Source organism: Budorcas taxicolor, chromosome 15 (assembly GCF_023091745.1).
Source record: "Budorcas taxicolor isolate Tak-1 chromosome 15, Takin1.1, whole genome shotgun sequence".
NCBI classification, from domain to species: Eukaryota; Metazoa; Chordata; class Mammalia; order Artiodactyla; family Bovidae; genus Budorcas; species Budorcas taxicolor.
This window is the reverse complement of record NC_068924.1, coordinates 5,184,296-5,205,919: the sequence shown is the minus strand read 5'-3', so window position 1 is coordinate 5,205,919 and position 21,624 is coordinate 5,184,296. Positions and strand designations below refer to the sequence as shown.

Genomic DNA, 21,624 nt, shown 5'->3' with positions numbered 1-21,624 from the left:
ATGTGCTGTCTATGAGATGACTACATCTACTCCATGTGGCTTTAAAACAATGGGTGAAAGCCAGAGGATTTGGCTTGTTCAGCTACAGTGTGAATGTTCAGACTTGACTCAAATACTGATGCAGAAATCAAGTCAGGCACATGGTTGGAAAAATTAGCTGCCTTGTGCTTCGGCTGACCGGGCATGTGATGGTTAAGTTGTATAAGTACAGGAAGAAATAGGTTTAGGAAAGGGCTGGGTGTCAACAGTTTCTGCTCAAGCCCACCCTGAGGATCCAGCAGGATTTCAGGCTCAGATGGGCGGCATCCCAGAGTGTGGTGCCTCTGTCATCCCCCCCAGACCTCCCTTTCCATGGGAGAAGTCCTTGATGACTGGCTACTCTTTTGTGCAACTTAGAAGCCTCCGAGGCTTCCCTCCAGGCTTTGTGCATACTAAGGAAATATGGATACATTTTAATATATCCAGTAAAGAAAATGTATTTCCTCCCATAAATCTTATTAAAATGTATTCCATTGACATGTAAATTGATAAAATTACTATGGAGAAAAGTAAAGAGGTTCCTAAAAAGCTAAAATAGAACTACCCTGTGACCCAGCAATCCAACTACTAGGCATATACCCAGAGAAAACCATAATTCTATAAGATACATGCCCTTCCATGTTCATTGCAGCACTATTTACAGCCAGGATGTGGAAGCAACCTAAATGTCCATCAGCAGAGGAATGAATTAGTCATAAGAAGGAATGAAACTGCGCTATTTGCATAGATATGGATGGACCTAGATGCTTCATACAGAATGCAATATCGCAAAGAGAAAAATATTATATATTAACACATATATGTGAAATTTAGAAAAATGGTATCAGTGATCTTATTTGTGAAGCAGAAATAGAGAGACAGATGTAGAGGGCAGACACATAGATACCAAGGTAGAAGTGAGGGGACGGGGGGTGAACTGGGAAATTGGGATGGATATATAAACACTATTGATACTATGTGTAAAATAGATAAATAATGAGAACTATTGTCGCACAGGCAACTATTGTCAGTGTCTGTGGTGACCTAAAAGGGAAGGAAATCCAGAAAAGAGGAAAGTGAAAGTGAAGTCGCTCAGTCGTGTCCAACTCACTGTGACCCTGTGGACTGTAGCCCACCAGCCTCCTCCGTCCATGGGGTTCTCCAAGCAAGAATACTGGAGTGGGTTGCCATTTCCTGCTCCAGGGGATCTTCCCAACCCAGGAATCGAACCCACATCTCCCGCATTGCGGGCAGACGCTTTAACCTCTGAGCCACCAGGGAAGCCCAAGGGATATATATAAACAGATAGCTGTTTCACTTTTCTGTACAGCGGAAACTAACACAGCATTGTAAAGCAGCTATGTGAAGTGAGTGAAAGTCACACAGTTGTGTCCAGCTCTTTGCAACCCCATGGACTGTATCCTGCCAGGCTCCTCTGTCCATGGGATTCTCCAGGCAAGAGTACTGGAGTGGGCAGCCGTTCCCTTCTGCAAGGGATCTTCCCAGCCCAGGGACTGAACCCAGGTTTCCTGCATTGTGATCAGATTCTTTTCCCTAGGAGCCACCAGGGAAGCCCAAGAATACTGGAGTGGGTAGCTTCTCTCTTCTCCAGGGGACCTTCCCAGCCCAGGGACTGAGCCAGGGTCTCCTTCATTGCAGATGAGTTGCTCAGTTCTCCCTTGTCTCTCTCATGTGTATATGTTATTAAGCTTTTGGTTTGCTTTCTTTTAATCTGTCTCACATCAACTTAATTCTTACACCAGCCAGAAGAACCTAGAAGGGTAGAGGAAAATGTCTTTATGTCCGACAGACAGCTGTGGTTGGCTTTTGTGCTGAGATGTCCAGAGGGCTGATGGAGTGGGCATTCAGGTGCTGTGAAGGTGCATGTCTTTGTAGCTGAATCTGTTTTTTCCTGAAGAAGCTCGCTGGGTGGCTGAGAGTGAGAGGGGGAAGAAAAATATAAAGCATTCAGGATGAATCAAACAAAGTTGAGATAGTTGTATGCGTTTTTCCCAATATGTATGTCTTCACTGAAGGAAGAGGGCAGCCAGTAAGTAGTGGGGTCCAGCCCCTGGGCTGAGGAAAGGACCGGAACTTGAAACAGCAAGGTCTGGAAAAAGGAAGGCAGTATCCACTGGACACGGGGTATTAAGAAGCAGGGATTCTGGCACAGGCACCCAAGGAGGGGACAGTTTGTAACAATGGTAGGGACTCAGTCTTGAGACAATCACAGAAACTGAGTTGTCAGAACTGGATGCAAAACCAAAGTTGTCCTGGCAAAGAAAATTTTTAGAGTCTCAGACAATTGAGCCAGAGCCCTAAGGTCAGTCAGGATCAAGAGACCTGAGCTGTGAGGAGAGGATGACCACCAAAGGCTGAGAACCTGGTGGAGCCTGCATGTTATCCGAGATGACACAGGCGCGTGGACTCAGCTCCCCTTGCATCAACAGATCGGTGCTACCCTTACAGTAGGGTGAAATGTATTTCATGACCCCTGATAAATACTGAATATCTAAACACAGAGTGGACTGTGGAAGGTGGAGAGAAATGAAGGAGCTATAAGGAGGAAAGTGGGATGATTTTTATGGCCCAGGCTCCAACATTACTGTACGGTCTTAGAGGGGTCATTTCCTTTCTCTTGGCCTCGGTTCTCATGTGCAAAAAAAAAAAAAAAAATCAGATGATCTAATTCCTCTAGTTATTTCCATCTTAAATAAACACAGGATATACAATGTTGCCACATCTCCCCAGCCCACAGATTTACCACATTGAAATATTTTAGGGAATGTTTTGAACTTAAATGTAAGTATCAAGAAGAAGCATATTAGTTCTTCACTCATAATCCAGTTGATCCCATGTAATCCCTGAGTAGATCTGTTGCCCAAGTACTCTGCTTCCATCACCACTACCATAAAATACTGCCATTGTTTCACTCTCTAATTACCCTGCTCCCTTGGTCTTTATTTTATCTATGATATTCAAACCATAAATCAGTTTATTCATTCCCTGTGAAATTGGGAGGGTCTTCCCTGGTGACTCAGTGGTAAAGAATCCACCTGCCAATGCAAGATTCATGGGTTCCAGTCCTGGGTTGGGAAGATGCCCTGGAGAAGGAAATGGCAACCTACTCCAGTATTCTTGCTTAGAAAATTCCGTGGACAGAGGAACCTGGTGGCTACAATCTATGGGATTGCAAAGAGCCAGGCAAGACTTATAACTAAACAACAACAGCAACAATGAAATTGGGAATATAACTACTTAGTGAAATGGAGCAGGACCCCTGGTCCTGTTCTCACCCTGCCATAGGTCTGTGAAAAAAACTTTAGCCAAAGAATAAGTTTAATCGGAGAAGTGAAAACATGCAGAAACAAAGGAAAACAGTATAAGGAAACCAAATAATAATAGTTTAGTCTTTAAGCAAATTCAGGGACCTTTAGTTCCTTCTCAAGGATTAAAGAGAATATTGTGAGCCATATCCTATGAGCTGTCTTACAGATAATGAAAATCCCACCAAGTGGGAGAAGTTAACTACCCGATGGACAGACTGTAGCTGTGACATAAGCTGCCACAATTCCAAGAATTGGCCTCAAGTAAATGGAAACAAACCGATCCTGGGACTGAAGATTAACTGTGCCTCAAACAACCACGCTGAGCAGGCCACCAATGACCAATTTCAAGATGATGGTCAGAGCTGACTGTGCTGTTTCTGCATGTAGCCCCTGCTTCTGTCTTTAATAGCTCTTGTCCCCTGATTGCAGGGAGGAGGAGTTGGCCTTTGGACAGAAGTGTACCCTATCTCCTGACCCCCTCCCTTCCAGTTGCTGGCATCCAAAAGAAAGCAAACTTTCATTTCTACCAATCTGGCCTTTTTACTGGCTTTTGAGCAGTGAGCAGCTGGACCCGGGTTCCGTAACATTAAGAAGTATATTATTTATCATGGGATAAATTCTAACAAGTGGATTCAGAAAAGTGGGCCTGGCTGGAGGCACAGCTGCTGTTTCTTAGCCTTCTGCTTAACTCAGAAGGATCCAGACCAGAATCTGCCAGAGACAGAGCCAGCATAAGCATACACACTGTGCCCACATGCTCCGAGTTACTTGGAACTCACAGAGTTCCTTTTCCCTTGCGTTGCTTTGGAAGCAAAGTCACAAGCCACTGGCACTCACTAGGCCAAGTCTGGCTAGAGGACACAGCCCAGAAAGGCCGCTCCTTCACCACAGACAGCAGCGTCCTCCTCAGGTGGACTGGGAGGCTCTGTGAGCTCACATTCTGCTGCTTTCAATACCTAGTCTGCTAAAGGAAAGGAAGGTTGTCAAGAAAGGGAAGGCTACTGGTCTGTGTAAACCTTAACAAGGAAATAACCCAAAACACACTTTTAGATATTTCTTTTAAGTCTTTTTGTTACAGCAAGTGGGGCCACAGCTAAGGATGCTTGGGTGACACCCTTTAATCCAACGTGAAGCCGTGAAGATGAAGTGGCAATACCTTCACTTGTAAGCAACTGTAAAGTATAACGGGTGGATTTTCATTAACATGAGTCAATTCCTTTTTAACCAAGATTTGAGAGGCTCACAGACTCGCTGGATATCAAGTACTTATGCTCATTTCTTGCTCAGTTGATGTGTAGGGAAATTATTGAATGATTATTTCCGGAGTGGGTAAGAACAAACTTTAAATGTATGGGAGAGAAATTTTCTTTCTCACGTCATCTAAATTTAGGGCATAATTGTGACCATTTAAGGCAAACAAGATACCATGATGAATTCTTCCAAGAAAGGTCATACTGTTGGTGTGAGTGTAGCAAATCTCTGGTTCTCCAGAGGTCATTAACGGAATAGCTGTGGTCCCATTTAAGTGCCTGGTGAGCAGCGAGGGAGAACACAGCCAAGAAACCCTAAGTGAGCATTTCATGAAGTCTAGACCATCAGCTAGGTATGAAATCCAAAAGTTAGAAAAGCTGACCCACGTGAGACACCTTGGAAACCTTATGCTCTCTCCTTCTCTGATCTTGACGTCGTCCCCAGTGTGAGAGGTCTGGTGACTCGGGGCTTTCTTCCCCCTCGCTGCCAGCTGGTCCGGTTTCTTGTCTTCCATTCTCTGTGTGAGCAGATGCATTTGGCGGCTTCCGCTGGAGTCTGTCGCCCAGAAGCCTGTGGTGACACTTAACGCCCGGCCGTGGTGACTTGGCCTGACACCCCATCTGGCCTCTCCTCTCCGTGAAAAAAGTTTTCACAGTTGAGGACATGAATGGCAGGGAGACTTCTGTGACTAAGAAAACTAGAGCAAGCTGTTCTTGAATTCCTTACGGGAATGAAATAAGAGAGCTTGTTAAACCCTATTTGAAAGTCAGTGGCATAAAAGTCAGCAATTAAGCCATCAGCAATCTGGCCAGAATCCTCATCCCTGCATTAGAGAATGAAGCATTGGTTTTGCTCCTTAATTAAGTCATCTGATTCAAACTTTTCAAGAGTGTGGCTGATGCCACCTACTGGAACTATTGTGAATCTCATAGCCTCACGATCAACCCATAAATATCAAGGTGTTTTCTACAACTGGGACTAAATTTGGTGGAGAGGTATGGAGACTATCTTTCTGTGAGATCTGCTTTATATGTTCTGGCATGTTTATTCTGATATGAGGATACAGAGATCGAAGACACTATTTTTAATTTATTAATAACATGAAAGTTCTCCCAGGATCACTTGAAGGGCAAAATTTGTTACACCAGCACAGAATCTTGTCAGCTGCCGGTTTTTAAAAAACCATATGAACTTTTGGTTCACTTCACTTTTCAAACTTTTCACCTTCATTATGTGTGATGAAGAGGCTATTACTAGCTGCAATTCAGCTTGAGTGCAGAGCATTGCTGTTATGGTTGTTAGTTGCTAAGTCATGTCCAACTCTTTTGCAATCCCATGGACTGTAGCCTGCATGGCATTAGCTCTGGGCAAATGTACTCTATTATTTGTGGACGCAGTGTTACCTTTCATAAAACATTCATCTGGTCTCCTTGCATCACACATGAATATCTGTGTGAACAGGCTTTTTATATTTTAACATATTTCATAGCACAGCCTATTAAGATGAACTGCTCCACTTGTATTGAGATTTTTTTTAATACTACCCTCATTCCCAAGGGGAAACTTTGGTGTAATAGACGTTTGGTGTAATTTGAATTTGGTGTTCTGGCCACAGGGGAAAGACACTGATCCAGGTAACACCAGTCAGAGTGGGAACTTGAAATCGAGACTGGAGCAGAGATGGGAGTTAGAAAATAATCCTGACCATATAGCTCTATTTATTGATCAATCTAGCCATCCATGAGCAAGGCCACACAAGCAAATAAGAAAGCAAATGAAAATTTTTCTAAAATCAAGTTAAACATCTTTTTTTAAAAATAGAGTAGCCTTTTCAAGAAGAAGGAAACCCCTGCCCCTCCCAAAGCTGAAGCCAAAGCAAAGGCTTCAAGGGCCAGGAAAGCAGGGTTGAAAGGTGCCCACAGCCACAAAAACGGAGATCCGGATGTCACCCACCTTCCTGTGGCCCAAAGCACTGTGGCTTGGGAGGCAGCCCAGATATCTTCAGAAGAGCGGGCCTAGGAGAAACAAACGAACAACCACTATACTGTCACCAAATTCCCCCTCCCCACAGAGTCACCATGAAGAAAACAGGAGACAACAGCATGCTGGTGTTAACTGTGGGCCTCAAGGCCAACAAAGCACCGGATTAAATGGGCTGTGAAGAGGCTCTGCGACCTTGACATGGCTAAGCTCAGCTCCCTGATCAGGCTTGATGGAGAGAAGGCAGACATTCAACTGGCTCCCGACTATGATGCTTTGGATGCTGCCAACAAAATTGGGATCATCTAAACTGAGTCCAGCTGGCTAATTCTAAATATAAAAGTTTTCACTATTGAAAAAAAAAACAGTAAAAGAATGAAAATGAGTTTCATGTTCTGATATATTTGTAAAACCTTGTTCAACAGGCTAAACAGCTTCTTTGACATGGAACTGTTTGTAGCCTTTGATATACTAGCATATGCTATGAATCTTCTGGAAAGGGTTCCCCAAGATCGTAGCAGGGAGTTGTGAACCCCAAGAACCCCCATGTCGTTCTCTTGGGAGCCCTTGCGTGGCCTTTTCTGAGGGACTGTGTGCCATAAGGGATCAGATTTCTTAACACACAGCTCCCTAACTTCCTGGCTCGGGGTGCCACAGACTGGGCCTTTCTAGCACGCTCCCAGGTGCCATTGATGCTGGTGTTGTTCTAAAGCAACTGTCCTTTGCAGAGAAGAACCAGAAGCCCTCCGCTGGAGCTTCCCTGGGAGCCAAGCCATCCACCTGAGATGAGGTGGGGACGGTGAGCTGACCACAGGAGCATGAGGCACGACCCACTGGGCCCCGGCCATGGGGGGCCTTACTGCGGAGGGGCTTCCCCCTACTCTGCGGGAGACACGTCCCCACCTTGCTCCAGAATCGTGTGGACCCCCATTATGCTCAGAGTTCCTGTTTCCATCAGCTGACTCGATGACCAAGAGCTACATACTCACATGTCAACCCTAGAATGAGCTAGCCATTTCTTAAAATTTTAACTCATAGACTTTGAAAATGAAAAAGTTTTTCCTGGTTTATCATAGGGAGATTCTCTGGTCTGTGTTTGGCACCATGAAGGGTGGGAGGAACATGGTTGGACTGGGGGATTCCCTGGTACAGTTCATCCATCCATACCTGACCGACGTCGTCATAAAACCCTCTGTAGGGGAATTCCCTGTGGGCCTAGTGGCTGGCATCCAGGATTCGGGATTCTGGGCCTTCACTGCTGCGGCTCAGGTTTCAGTCCCTGGTTAGGATTGAGATCCTGCAGGTTGTGCAGAGCAGGCAAAATCACCCCCTCTGTAATTCTCCTCTGGGTTCCAACAGTTCCATTCTAGTCTGAAGGTGTGGCCTGGGGCCCTCCGCCTGACTCCCTGCGCTGCCTGGGTAGTCCTCAGTTTTCATGACAGCTTGGGGATCTCTCTCTTCCCTTATGATGCCCTTCCCCAGTGACCCTCTTGTGCCCTTCCCCTCATATACACAGTAGGTAAAATTCCCCGTAGTAGAGGACCTCAGAGCACCAGGTTTCCTTTCCTTGCAGCATTTATCATTGGTTTAAGTTATACTCATTTGATTGATGTGTGTCTCCCCAACTACACTGTGAGCTCCAAGAAAGCAATGGGGTTTTCCTGTTCACTGTACTCCCAGCATCGACCTAAGTTCCTGACACAGGACAGGAATTAATATTTACTACATTTTATTTATTTATTGGATGGATGAGTAGATGGATGATGTTCTACTCTGGTAGCAAAACTTAGAAATAAGGAATCCTATTAAATTGTCCAGGAAAATGAAAAGTGCATAAATTGACACTGGGGCTCACTGGGAGGAAGGAAGTGATAGTCTTCTCTGTACTCACAACAGGTGGCCACTGCTCCCTTGAAAAGACACTTAATCTACTCAATTCTAACTGCATTGTTTCCATAGTAGGATAGAAACTCTTCAGAGATTGAGACCAAGTTTTTCTAGCATCTTCGGTGCCTGACATTGAACAGGTACTTATTAAATGTTTGGGAATGAACAGTGCTCAAGAAAACAGAGAAGACCAGTGTTTAAGCTCAGTGGACTTTCCTAGATGGAAACTAGGAAACAGTGGAGTTTCCTAGATGGTGTCCATCTTCCTTATTAGAGTTCCCTGCTTCCCCATGTTTCCCCAAAGCGGCTAAGCCTCTCATTTCACACATCAGGAAAGTAAAGCCCAAACAGCTCAAAGGAGCTGCCTGAAGTGATGCACAGAGTCAGCATCAGGACCTGGTCTTCTGAACTTAGACCTACGGCTCTCTCCTCCTCGTGACCAAGGAGCACTCTTGGCAGAGACTGAGGAACCCGTGGCCTCAGTCTAGGGCAGCTGGCTCAGAAGAGGGGGCTCATCAGTGCCAGGCCAGCCAAGCTTGAGCAGAAACTGAGCTAACAAAGTCTGGTACAGTTAACACTAAATTTGAATTTAGGGTCTTTGTACAAACCAAAGAAACAAAAACCAAAAACAGTAATGAGCTACATTCACCAAGAAACATATGGTCAGAAAAAGGAATAATTTAAATAGACATTGTTGAAGAAAAATTACACCAAATTATATATATAAAAACATATTTATATAATTATATATAAAATTATACCAAAAGACAAAAATATGCCATATACCAATGTCTGTTGAAAATATCTTTTTATTATAAACAACATGAACACTTCCTAATACACTTTGCATATACAGTATACTTTCTTTTCTTTGCTTGAATTTTTATGAATATGATTTCTCAACACAATGGTTCTTCCCTTCAAGGCCATTTATATATTCAACAAGTACCAAGTGAAAGGCACTGTCAAAAGTTACATAGGATTGAAGAGGAAAAAAAGGAGAAAAAAGGAATAATTTTATTCTTCAAGAGGACCATGTTTTCTTTATTTTAGATATTTTTGTTTTTTTAACATACACATTTCCGATTTGTAAGATGTATTTTAGACTATTTCTTTCAAAAACAGCTTATATATCCAAGGTAAACTGGACGATTAAAACAATTTTAGATAGAATAAAAGTAAAACACTACTTTTAGTTTTAAATAATCCAATGATTTATTAAAAAGTGATGCTATGGCTTTAGATCATTTTGTTAACAATTTTAGTTTTATGTTTTTGAAAGACTGAAATATTTTAATACCTGAAATATTTTAACACTTTGTCTTCTATAAATATGAAAAGGAATAACTATCTTTTTTGAGAGCAGTCTTTGAGTCACTGTCAAAAGTGAAAATTAAGCAGAATCCAAAGGCCGCATCTTCTGTCCTCACTGCTAGCCTCTGTCTCCTATCATTAGTGACTGTGATGTTTCCTTAGTGTCTGTATGAAGAGGGGCATGTAGCTCCAAATATTTTTAGTGCAAAATCCAAATATTTCTTTGGAAAGTTGCCTAAAATATATTTACTGTGGACATTTCCCTTTGGTTTATTTTTGTGTACGGATGTCATATGCTACCCCCAAATTTCATTTTCATACTATTTTATAACATTTAGTAAAGATAAATCATTAATTGGATAAATGTATTTACTTTTATGTCTTTGCAAAGTTTTCTTATGAATAATATGTTAAGTAACTCTCTTTGACACACCATATACCTCATTTTTGATGGGAACGTTGCCAACTACTGCCTCTCTACATAGCACACAAGAATTAGGTGATTCATCGAGATAATGAATTTCATGACTTTAAAATACAATGTGGTTCCAGCCACGCACAGTTGTATAGATACTAAATAGTCAAAGATAACTTACTGAAGCTCGTTCACAGAACTAAGCTTTCCCCGATACCTCTCCTTCTCCCATAACTCACCCCCCAAATGTCTGGAAGTGTTATCTCAAATGCTTTCCAGGATTTAAATAACAATATTTTAAAAACACTTTTAACACCACAATAAGGAATTTGTTGGCATGACTCGAACAATACGGTTACTCCAGATGCTGTATTCAAACTGTATGGGTCCATTGAAAAAATAGATATAACCTATAAGAAAAAGACCAAAAAGATTTCAGAGTTACTTTAGCTAACATTAAAATCTCAATCTGTTAGACTCACTTTTTAAAACATTTCAATGCTTACATTATAAACACAACGAATGCTTTAATTTATTGCTTACAATTTAAAGAGGGGGAAATGTATAAAGGTTTCTAGCTCTCCTAAAATGTCACCTCAAATTAATTGCTGTATTGGCATGAGTTCCAGTTTTGAGGCTTGAATTTTTTTTTTTTTTTTTGGCCACGCCAAACTGGGAAAGCACAGTCTGGACCTCCAGGGAATGACCCCAAATGCTTGAATTACTGATATTGGTTATTTGTTGCAAGTTAGAGATAATATCCTTTTTCATAATTAAAGCAAAATCATTTTGTATTTATGATGTTATTTGCCTTCACATATAAAATACTCCCCATTCATCCTTGATTTTAATTATGGCAATACTTTTTGCATCTTGTGTGCTGTACTTAGTCGCTCAGTCGTGTCCGACTCTTTGCAACCCCATTGACTGTAGCCAGCCAGTCACTTTGGTCCACAGGGATTCTCCAGGCCAGAATATTGGAGTGGGTTGCCATGGCCTCCTCCAGGGGGTCTTCCCAAGCCAGGGATTGAACCCAGTTCTCCTGCATTGCAGGCAGATCCTTTACCATCTGAGCCACCAGGGAAGCCCTCAATATCTTTAAATTTAAAGTCGTGTTTAAGATTTGGCATCTTTTATTCATAGAACTAGCAGTCATTAAGTTAAGCTCTTATTTATTGTAAGCATATTAATTTTTGCTTGCTGACTGTGTAAGTAGTCACAATAAGTAACGTTTTAATTATGCAAGGTTGTCATTAGTCAATCTAAGTTCTAACTGAGGGGCTACAGAAGCTCTCCTTTAAGATCAGTGAAATAGTTACCATTTTTCTGGTAGACAGCATCTACTTTATCACCAATTCCTGGGAAGACCTCTTCAACGAGTCTGGGATAGCCTTTATCCATCACATGGTTAGTGTCATCATAGCTATATAATAAGAAAAAGAAGCTCTTAAGTGGGTTGTAGGTAAATTACTTTAGCAATAATACAGTGGATATAATGGCAACTTTCAAAATTGACAGCTTCCAATTTTTAAGTCCATTCAAAACATCTGGTAGTTTTTTTAAATTAAGAATGATAATACTGAGTATATAGTAGATACCTGGTGACTATTTTGACTTGCCTAAAGGCCTTGTTTATAAAGACGGTTATAAACTCATTTCCATTTCAAAATTTGTATATCAGTTATAAAAGTATGTTATTAGGAAAGCATTTTCAGAGTCAAATAAATATGTTTCTGGATTGAACAATTGTCTCTTGATCTCTCACTATGTGTAAGACCACTTGCTAAGGGCAGTCGTGGATACTAAACTATTTAAGGCTCAGTTTCTGCACAAGGAAGTTACAGAGGCAAATGGTAGTAATAAAGAGAGGGTGGGGAGCATAGATTTCTCCTCCTGTAACTATATATTCCACACTCCTCTTCCCCAGCACCTCCTCACACTCTAGCCAACCAAACACATTCTGAAATCAGCCTAGGAGAACAACCTCCCATGATGCACTCTTCCTACCATTACTGATGAGAGTTTTTTATATTCTTGAGGTACATTCCAATAAGTAAAAGCTGGACCATCAAGAAGGCTAAGACATACACAGATGACATTGTAACACTAGGCAATAGGGGCTAAACATCATGAGAGAATATACATGAGATGTCACAGGAATTACATGAGAAGGGAGATAGCCTTTGAATGGGGGTGATCAAGAAAGATTGTGCATAAAGTGGTATTTCAAATTAACTTTAAACAATGGATAGAATGTCAAGAGGATAAATGTAGGGAAAGACCTCTGGCAAAGAAAATTGTATAAGGGAAGGTTATGTGGAGATAAAAGCACAAAGCTTTTGAGATATGGTAAGCAGTCCATCTTGACCAAACCACAGACCTCATATAGGATAAAGGGGCAGAAACACTGGACCAGGTAGAACCTAGACAGTAATATTTGATAGTATTGTATTTAATTTAATTGTGTTTAAAGTTGTGAGTGTCATTATCAGAAATAAGAAGTCAAAAGGTAAAGATGAAATACACAGGAGTGTGTGTGTGGACACATGCATGCATGAGTGTACGTGTGTGTGTGTATAGAGGAAGTAAAGCTACCATTTTAAAAATTCCAAGTTTTGGACACCCATGAGCTAATCATCCCTGAATTGACTTGGGTTCACAAACATTGCCAATGTCAATGCCGCCTTAAGCTCTACACATGTTTCAGACAGTCCAGTCCTACTTGGTTTTCACAAGGGTCTGGCTTTACAAAGTATAAACCTGGCAGCTTCCTGGCCAACTTCTGCACTGGACCAACAAGCTAGAAATTGTGGCCCTCTCTCACTCAGTCTATCCCTGTACATATTCTCATGTTCCCTCTGGCCCCAGAAGATGGACTTGCATGCAAATTAGGAAAGGATGACAAGAAAGAGAATCCAGGAGAAAGATGAAACGAGCATGTCAAAATTAGAGAGATAGCTTTGCCATGGCTTACATACAACAAATGACTAAGAAAGAGAAGTGTGGCCCAGAGGGTGTGAGAATTATACGTGCATTTTTCAAGAAGGCTTGAGACTTTCAAATGCCTGTCTTAGGGGGTACTTGCAGGAGCTATCACGGAACATAAATGAATGACTGGTTTAACATTTAAAGTAATGCATGAGATAATAATTTTAAGCAACAGGAGATGCTCGAGGCTCACTTCACCCTCTGACAGACGATGGGGGAGTAAACATGGCTGCCATACCTCCAGACTTGGTTTTCTGAGAAGAAGAGTGTCTTCCCTGAATCCTCAAAGTGAAGGGCTGCGCTGATCTTTTTAACATCTTTTGGAAATCCCAATTCCGATATTTTTTTGGGATAATCTTCCAGAATATCATAACCACTAAGTGCCCAAAATTTTCTGCCTAGAATAAGTGAAAGAATCGTTTTATTATTCAAGGGGATCTATTAAAACTCACATATGTAGACCTTTACTTTAGCAAGGAGAAAATCATTTTACACATTTATAAATAAATTAGTCAATGTTTGTGGTCACCATGTTTAAGGAACACAAAAGTATGAGCGTTCTTCAAAAATTAAGATCCAAATTTCCTAAATGTAAGCATAGCCAGTGGAATATTATAATTAATTTGACTATTAACTCTGAATATTAAGATTGGAGCTGGGTTAAAAATACATTAAGATTTCTACAGAAATAAGCAGCACAGTAGGAAGAGGAAATTAGATTGAAAACTCAAGTTTTATACTGGTACAAAAGTTGTCTGCTTCTCTAAAAAGTAACTTCATTATAGCACTAATTATAATAGTCACACAATAGAAACAGCATTAGTAGGATCTATGTAGCTAATACAAATTATGATCATGCAGCTGGAATAGCAATTTGGGAACCTGTGTCAAGGGAACAAGCAAAATATTAAAAGGCATACATACTATGAATGGAAATGTTTAATATATGTTTTACATATGATTAGGGACTAGATAATAAAGTGAGAAAATAAATTGACCTTTCAGAAGGAGGAATTATGGATAATTTCTTTTGAATTGTTAAAAATGTACATTGTTATAACATTTTCTCAGCAAATAATTTTTAAGAGGAAATAAGAGAAACAAAGAATGGATATGAGTAACATCCAATATTGACTTTTTACTTGTCAAATTGAGGACACTTGGTTTCAGTTGGACACTTGGTTTCAGAAAGGTTTCGGGTGCTTTCTGGCTTCCATTTTGTTATACGTGATTCTTAATTTACACATATTTTTGACAACGATCATTTTATTAAATCTCTGGTAGCTAAAGTTCATCGCTGCCTGCTCCAGGCATATGCGAAGTTTCGCTGGTGGAAATCTTACCTCTAAAGATGAAGATAAGGTCATGGGAAGGGTGCTCATAGGCAGCATCAATACGGTTGGGAAGTTCTGGCCAAAACGATTTTGTTAAAAACAGCTCTGCTTCAACCTGCTGAGGATGCAGCCGCCAGAAGAATCTGACACAAAAGTAAAACACAGAGTTTGCATCATTTCTTTGAGTGCAGTGTTTCTATCCTGCTAGCCACTTGTCTCCACATCAGTACAGATAAGCCAGACACAGCCATTCCCTACCACCTGTGAAGGGGCAAGATTTCCACTTCCCTTAAAGTGCCAGTTAAACAAGCTCTGTCTGTCTTAACTCTGCCTAAATACTGAAGTCTAAAAGTCTCACAGAGCCTTTGTGAAGGCTCCAGGTCCTTTGTGAAGGCTCCAGGTCCTTTGTGTGCTGGGATCATTCTTTGTCAGTTTTGCACATCTTGAAAGTGGCAAGCAAATATGCCAGGCACTGTGTCGGGCTCTGGAAAGAAAACATGACTGACACAAACTGTGCTCCCAACATCTCATGGCCTGGGAATCTGAGACAAGAGAAAATACTGGAGCAAAATGAAATTGGAGCTATAGTAGAAGACGAAGGAATGCTGCTGGATCACAGATGAGAGAATAATACAGATAATTAACAGATAATAAAACAATGGATTAATGAGTAGGTGAACAAATAAGGATATTAAAACAGTATCAAAATTAAAAATGGGTATTTTGTTTTTCATCACCTATAGATTTAGGCTGTAACATGCTCATATGTTACCAGAACCAAAGCTTTCCCATACCAAAAGGAATTCATGTGAAATTATGAGTAACAACTCACTAATACAGTAATTGATTTCAATTATTGTGTTTTGTTAAATAAATAAATTATATTCCTATATGTATTTGGTTATTTTTATAAGAAGAAGATGTAAAGAAAGTTGTACAATGCCAAGATTATCCATTGAAAGGTAAAATGTTTATCCATCAGTTATTTTATTTCATCTGATATACATAAATAAACTGTCCAAAGGTCTGTTATTTTTACTAACTTCACCTCCTTTGGAATCCTGATGAGATGTTTTGGTAATCTCAGACGTGACTTCAGAAATGTTCGTCGCATGCAAGTTTCATAAAGTAGTACCAACAGTACCTGTCTTTAAAGATCAGTGTTTCTCCACGGAGACTGGTAATGGCATCAAGGGATAAGGAAGGGTCACATTTGTCCGGCGTTTTCGGATGTTTAGAGTTGGAGTCTTCATCTCCTGGACCTGCAGTCATGAAATGAGTTAAGGAAGTGACTGAGGATGACCTGCTCCTACCAATGGACAGCAGGAAGGGCTTCATCCAGGCAGGGCGGTGGGTCCTGCCACCTCCTACATAATGCGCCAAAGAATTTGTAATCGCACCTCTTTCCTCCAGGGCTACCACGCTCTTGCCTATGGGACTTCCCCTTCTGTTTCCAACTTTAAAAACCCTTGAGAATCATCTCAGCTCCAAATCCAGCTTTCTTGAGGCTGGTGATAGAAACGGGCTGGGGGAGCAAGACACTTTGGGGAAACTTTCCCCATGCTTTGCACAACCTATTCACAGACTTCTCCTGAGAAACACATTGCTCTCACAGCCACTTCTGGAGGCATGTCATCTCCGTGGGAGCCCTCCTTTGGGCTCTTTCTCAAGCCTACTTGACCAGCTGCCAGCATCGGCTCACCTTGCTTTAGAGTTTATCACTGTGCGTCTGCATCTCAGTGAGAAGCCAGGCCTTCAGCCACTCTAGTATGACTTGTAGCGTGTTGGTAACTTTCCAACCAGCTCACATGAGTGCAAAAGGGTTGCAGGACGTAAAATAATTCTACACTTCTTCTTCACTACCTATGTCCTGTTAGTTCTGTCATGAAGTCCCTCAGCCAAGATACAGTAGAAATAGTAAACACTGAAAAATTCTTGCCTCTGCCATCACAAGCTATTGCAATAGATGTAAATCCAGAAGAGAAAATAGCTTGGGGCTGGCCTGACCGTTGTCTGAGCTCTGTGTTCTAGAAATGTTTACACTGATGACTGTGTACTATGGCTGTACTTCTATTTATGGTAGGTATTTTTGCTTGTTTGGGTTGAGGTTTAATTATTTTGTAAATATTATTGAAAATTTGGAAGGAAAATGAAGAAATTCTTACAAATGTTCACTGTAGATATTGGTGAAAAACTACCATGGGCTACTTGAATGGTTTCCACTGTGGTAAACAGGAGTAGTTGAAAGAATACCCACAGTTTATAACAGCTGGTTGAGATCTCACTTTCTCCCTGTGAAAGCTACCCCGGAAGCTGTGTTCCTATCTAGCTGTGTTTCACCCAGCTGTGTTACTATAAATATACTATTTAAACTCTACAGCCTTAGTTTCTTCATTCATCAAATGAAGAATAAAATATTGCCATTTCTTATGTTAGAGGTATCGTCGGGATATCAAATGTACCTTGCAATGTATAAAATACAAATACAAGGAGTTACATTCTACAAAAACTTTGGGGAATGGAATTTTTTCTACCTGCGTAGGTAGATTGATATTTAAAGAAAAAATAAGCATGCTTCTCCAAATGTTACTAGCAAAACCAGGACAGTAATATTGGTAATGGTAAATTCATTAATAATTTAGAAAATAAATGTGTATATGTCTTCTGCGGTCAAGCTAATATATCAGTAGTTACCGTAGAGAGACTGAATCCCTTGGACATCATCATCAGGAAGCATAAAGTGGCTTTTGCCAGTGTAGGTGTAGATGGGAAACATGAGTGCTCCTGGGTCCTTGGAGTGGTCCAGACCTAAGGAATGGCCAAACTCATGGGCAGCAACAAGAAACAAGTTGTAGCCTGTAAGAAAAGAAAGGAACTGAGAAAACAAAGTCCTCCAGTGACCAATTCCCAGAATAAATACTCTTTTCTTTGTCTATTTCTTATGTTGTCATTTCTCCTTGTCTGTTTGACACAGTTTTTAAAGTTAATATTCAGTTGCTTAAATGAAGATTTAAAACGTTGATTTAATCATTGTAAGTAATTTGGTGATCCTTTGATTATAGCTGCCTACACAGATTCTCAACAGATTGATTAGCAATCAATAAGGTTTTATTGTGAAGACACAAGTAATCCTGATTTGCTCTTTGCTTTCTCATGTCAGTGAGGAAAGCAGAGAATGATGACCTTAAATGGAAACTCATGGGGGGAAAACCTAGGGTGATACATATCTAGGGTGCTGCCTAGAAAATCATCTAAATAGGAACCACCAATCAAAGGTATGATGACCAAGCATAGAGAATACATTATATACGGTCTCCAGGAATCTACTTGAGAACAAATTCCTACCAAATGCTCCTTTCCAGTATATCTCTATACTCTAGAATTTAAAGAAGCAGAAACTGTAGACACAATTGGCCAAGCTTCCTCTACTGTTGACGACCACTGTGTCTCTGTGTTTACATTATTTCCTTTAGTCATTCTTCCCACAAATTTCTGATGCTTCTGGTATTTTAAATTGGAAAAAAATAAAATATTGAAAGAAAAAAATACATGAAAGCTGGAGCCGGTGGTTTCAGTTTGACCTTAAATACCCTTTGCTATCATAGCCTATACATGAAGAAAATATGTAATCAACTTGGTGACCTGTGCAGACTGCAGCATGATCATTCATCAAACTCAGAGTTAATGCAGGAACCAAAAACTGAGGCTTACTGTGACTATGCCTTAACAATACTAGGTGTTGCTCTTTCTTCCTAAAACCATTTTTATCTGTGGAATATTCAGACTTTAAATATGCAAACTCCCACCTTTCCCTCCTAAGACAGATGGCAGCATAGGCATTGAGACATTGATTATTCAAGGCCCAGTTTTACTTTTTGGAAAAAATAATTCCTTTTTTTAAATGAATAGTAAAGACTAGATGTTTTTGAGGACTACCCTCTAACTATCACAATTGAGTCCATATAGCCCCAAATAAAATCCTAGTTGGAATAATTTGGCTTTTCTGCCTAAATTAGCATTCTCAATTCTTTTGAGTCTTTTAAGATTCAACTACTAACTGAAGTCTCTCAACAGTTTCATTTTGCTTTTGTAAATAAATACATTTTAATCTGGTTTGTCTCAGATTTTCTGAAGTAAGAAACTATATTGATTTGCTAGAGTGGTGTTTGTAAAAATCAGTGGAACAGTCAAGTCTAAAGAAGTACTCATATAACTGAGAATAGAAATATGACTGGATTTGTGCCGTTAATATTTCTACAAAGAAAAAAACTATTTCAGCTCGCATCCAACTTATTTATAATCCATATATTTAGCACTAATAGTTTTTAGAACAGAAAGCATTTTGATCCTATTTCAGAGTTAGCTAGAATCCCTCAAGCCACTAGACTAAGTAGATTTTGCTCATTTTTAATGTTGCATATTGGCTTGTAGAAATGCCATTTGTAGAAACTAAGATTATTATACTTATTAAACTTTTTTGAAAAATATAATCAAGTACCAAATATAATGTACAGTATGCTTCTTAACCTCTTTTTAATGGGGTCTGATAATCATGAATTCTATCATTATAAGAAATATTACCTTTGGAACTACTTGTCCAGGTTTCATCATCATCAAAGTGAGCATCTCCTCCATAATTTGGTCCAGGAGGGAAAGCGTGAGCCAACAGACCAGAGGGTCCATCAAATGGGTAGAAGTCGCCATGCTCTACACACAAAAAACAGAGTTAAGACTTTAATTATACCCAGTAGTGCCTAGCCCAGGTGCCTGGTGAATTTTTGTTGAATTCTGTAAAAACTAATGAGTACCTGAAAGAAGGAGTAAAAGAATGGAGCCAATAGTAGAATATAAAAATGTTCAAAAATTATTCTGCGTCATTACCTTTAGTTCCAAAAGAGATCATGATATCAGCAGTGCCATTGTGAATTCTGGTAAAATTCAGAGGTGTCACATCAGACCACACCTTGAAGGCTTTTCTGAAGGCCTTTTCCACTTCAGAATGAGTCAGATCAGGTGTATAATTCACAATTCTATTTAGCAGAAAAAGCTTGAATCAAATTTTTGGAAAGTGAAAACTCTTTTAGAATATCTTTTCTTGGAGTACTGCTTTTCAACTCAAAATGCAATTGCTTCTCTAAAAGTCCTACTAGAGGTCCACTGTTTCAAATAACTTCTTAATTATGATGTCATACAAAGACATACAATGCCGTGAAGAATTTGATTAGACACTTGAGTATCTCCAAATATTTGACATCTTAAGTTTAAAGTATTTTGATGTTTACTAAAACTTATATGGCTGCCATAAAAGTTTTGTATCACTATGGTCTAAACAAACGAAATAGTTCTGTAAATTTCATGAGAGAGAGAAACTCTCCATTTTTAGCACTCTTATAATAAATATGACTGTTACATTTTCAAATTTTCTTGAAACTACTCTTTTATTTTGATTTTATATCTGAAAGAAACATATTTAGTTTTGCAAAAAAAATAATCCTGGCTTAATGCAACAATAATATATAATAGATATTATAAGATATTCTCATCAACAGTATTAAAGTTACTCCTATCTCTCTGTGTGTGCTCTGTGCTTAATCGCTAAGTTGGGTCTGACTCTTTGCAACCCCAAGAGGGTAGCCTGCCAGGCACTTCTGTCCATGGGGATTCTCCAAGCAGGAATATTAGAGCGGGTTGCCATGCCCTCCTCCAGACGATCTTCCCAACCCAGGGATCTAACCCAGGTCTTCTGCATTGCAGGTGGATCCTTTATCATCTGAGCCACCAGGGAAGCTCAAAGTCACTCCTACTGCTAAGTCACTTCAGTCGTGTCCGACTCTGCGTGACCCCATCCATAGATGGCAGCCCACCAGGCTCCCCCGTCCCTGGGATTATCCAGGCAAGAACACTGGAGTGGGTTGCCATTTCCTTTTCCAATGCATGAAAGTGAAAAGTAAAAGTGAAGTCACTCAGTCGTGTCTGACTCTTCGTGACCCCGTGGACTGCTGCCCATGAGGCTCCTCCATCCATGGGACTTTTCAGGCAAGAGTACTAGAGTGGGTGCCATTGCCTTCTCCGCAAAGTCACTCCTAGACCTACTTAATTTCCAGTTTAAAATCTAAGGCCTACTTAAAACAATGGGACCACACGTGTTCTGTAATCTGTAGCTTGCGCCGAAAATTAGACAGTTGATACTACCAAAAGCAACAAATATTAAAGAAAGAATAGTCTATGATTTACCTGTAGGTTAAGTTCATTTTGGACCACTTGAGAGTTCGAGGAAAAACATTGTATTCACCCACATCAGGGACCCCACATCTTGGTTTTTTCATGATGTCTAAGGTGTTATCATCAAGTCTGCCAGTCACCTCTAAGCCAAAAAATGACTGCATTTCTTTAAGCCTGTCAATCACAGAGCTTGCTGCAGTTCTCTTCAGGATTCCAGCAGGATTCTGAGGATAGTAGTATGATTTCAGGTAGCTCTAAAAAAAGGAAAGCAAAATGACCCTCTTTTAAAGAGAAGGGCATTTATGGGACATATCACATCACTGGAATTGTTAAAATACTTTACCTCTGCAAACTGGAAGTCTTCCTCGGACAAGTCTTCAGAATCTCCATCGCTGGGAAGGGGCAGGGACCAACAAGCCGTCCAGCTGAAGAAGAGGAAGCCAGCCAGGGCCCTTGGGTGCATCTTGGATGATCACGCCTGGAGGCAGCTGCCTTTTCCCAGACAACTACCTTTACTTTTATAGGCCTATGGTGGTGAGTCATCAATTATGGACAAGTTTCAACTTCCTAGTCAGTTAAAGGTAAACATGCTTACATGGCGCCTTTTTTTTTTTTCCTCCCAAGAAGTGTGGTTTGTGGTAGAATTTGAGGGAAATATAATATGAGGGCTTCTCTCCTTTCAGCAGGGTCTCAAAAACCATCTTGCAAAATAACAGCCTCAGCATATTTATGGCTATTGTGGGAAGAAGCAGAGAGTAAAATTTTCACTTCACTTGGCAAAAAAACTTTCCCCTTTGCAGGAGATTAACTACTTTTTCTTTTTCTGATAAGACTGTCAAGACAGTACACTTACTTCCATAAAGAGAAACCTAGCCTTGTTTCCAGA

General features: G+C 40.3%; 1 protein-coding gene across 1 annotated transcript; it reads right to left on the bottom strand.

Moving 5' to 3' along the window:
- Positions 1-10,503: 10,503 nt before the first annotated feature.
- MMP13 (matrix metallopeptidase 13) lies at positions 10,504-21,201 on the bottom strand. Its single transcript, XM_052652865.1, has 10 exons — positions 21,082-21,201; positions 20,751-20,992; positions 19,398-19,546; positions 19,098-19,223; positions 17,211-17,372; positions 15,661-15,778; positions 14,526-14,659; positions 13,421-13,580; positions 11,514-11,617; positions 10,504-10,604 (listed from the first exon to the last, which is right to left on the bottom strand). Exons 1-10 carry the CDS (start codon positions 21,199-21,201, stop codon positions 10,504-10,506), a joined length of 1,416 nt encoding a protein of 471 aa, XP_052508825.1.
- Between the last annotated feature and the right edge of the window lie 423 nt (positions 21,202-21,624).

Coding starts and splice junctions, on each gene's coding strand:
- MMP13 (XM_052652865.1), bottom strand. CDS start 21,201: ATGCACCCAAGGGCCCTGGCTGGCTTCCTCTTCTTCAGCTGGACGGCT. Junction 19,547..20,750: donor AAAATGAACTTAACCTACAG/GTAAATCATAGA, acceptor TCTGCTAAATAG/AATTGTGAATTATACACCTG. Junction 11,618..13,420: donor TCAGAAAACCAAGTCTGGAG/GTATGGCAGCCA, acceptor CTTATTATATAG/CTATGATGACACTAACCATG.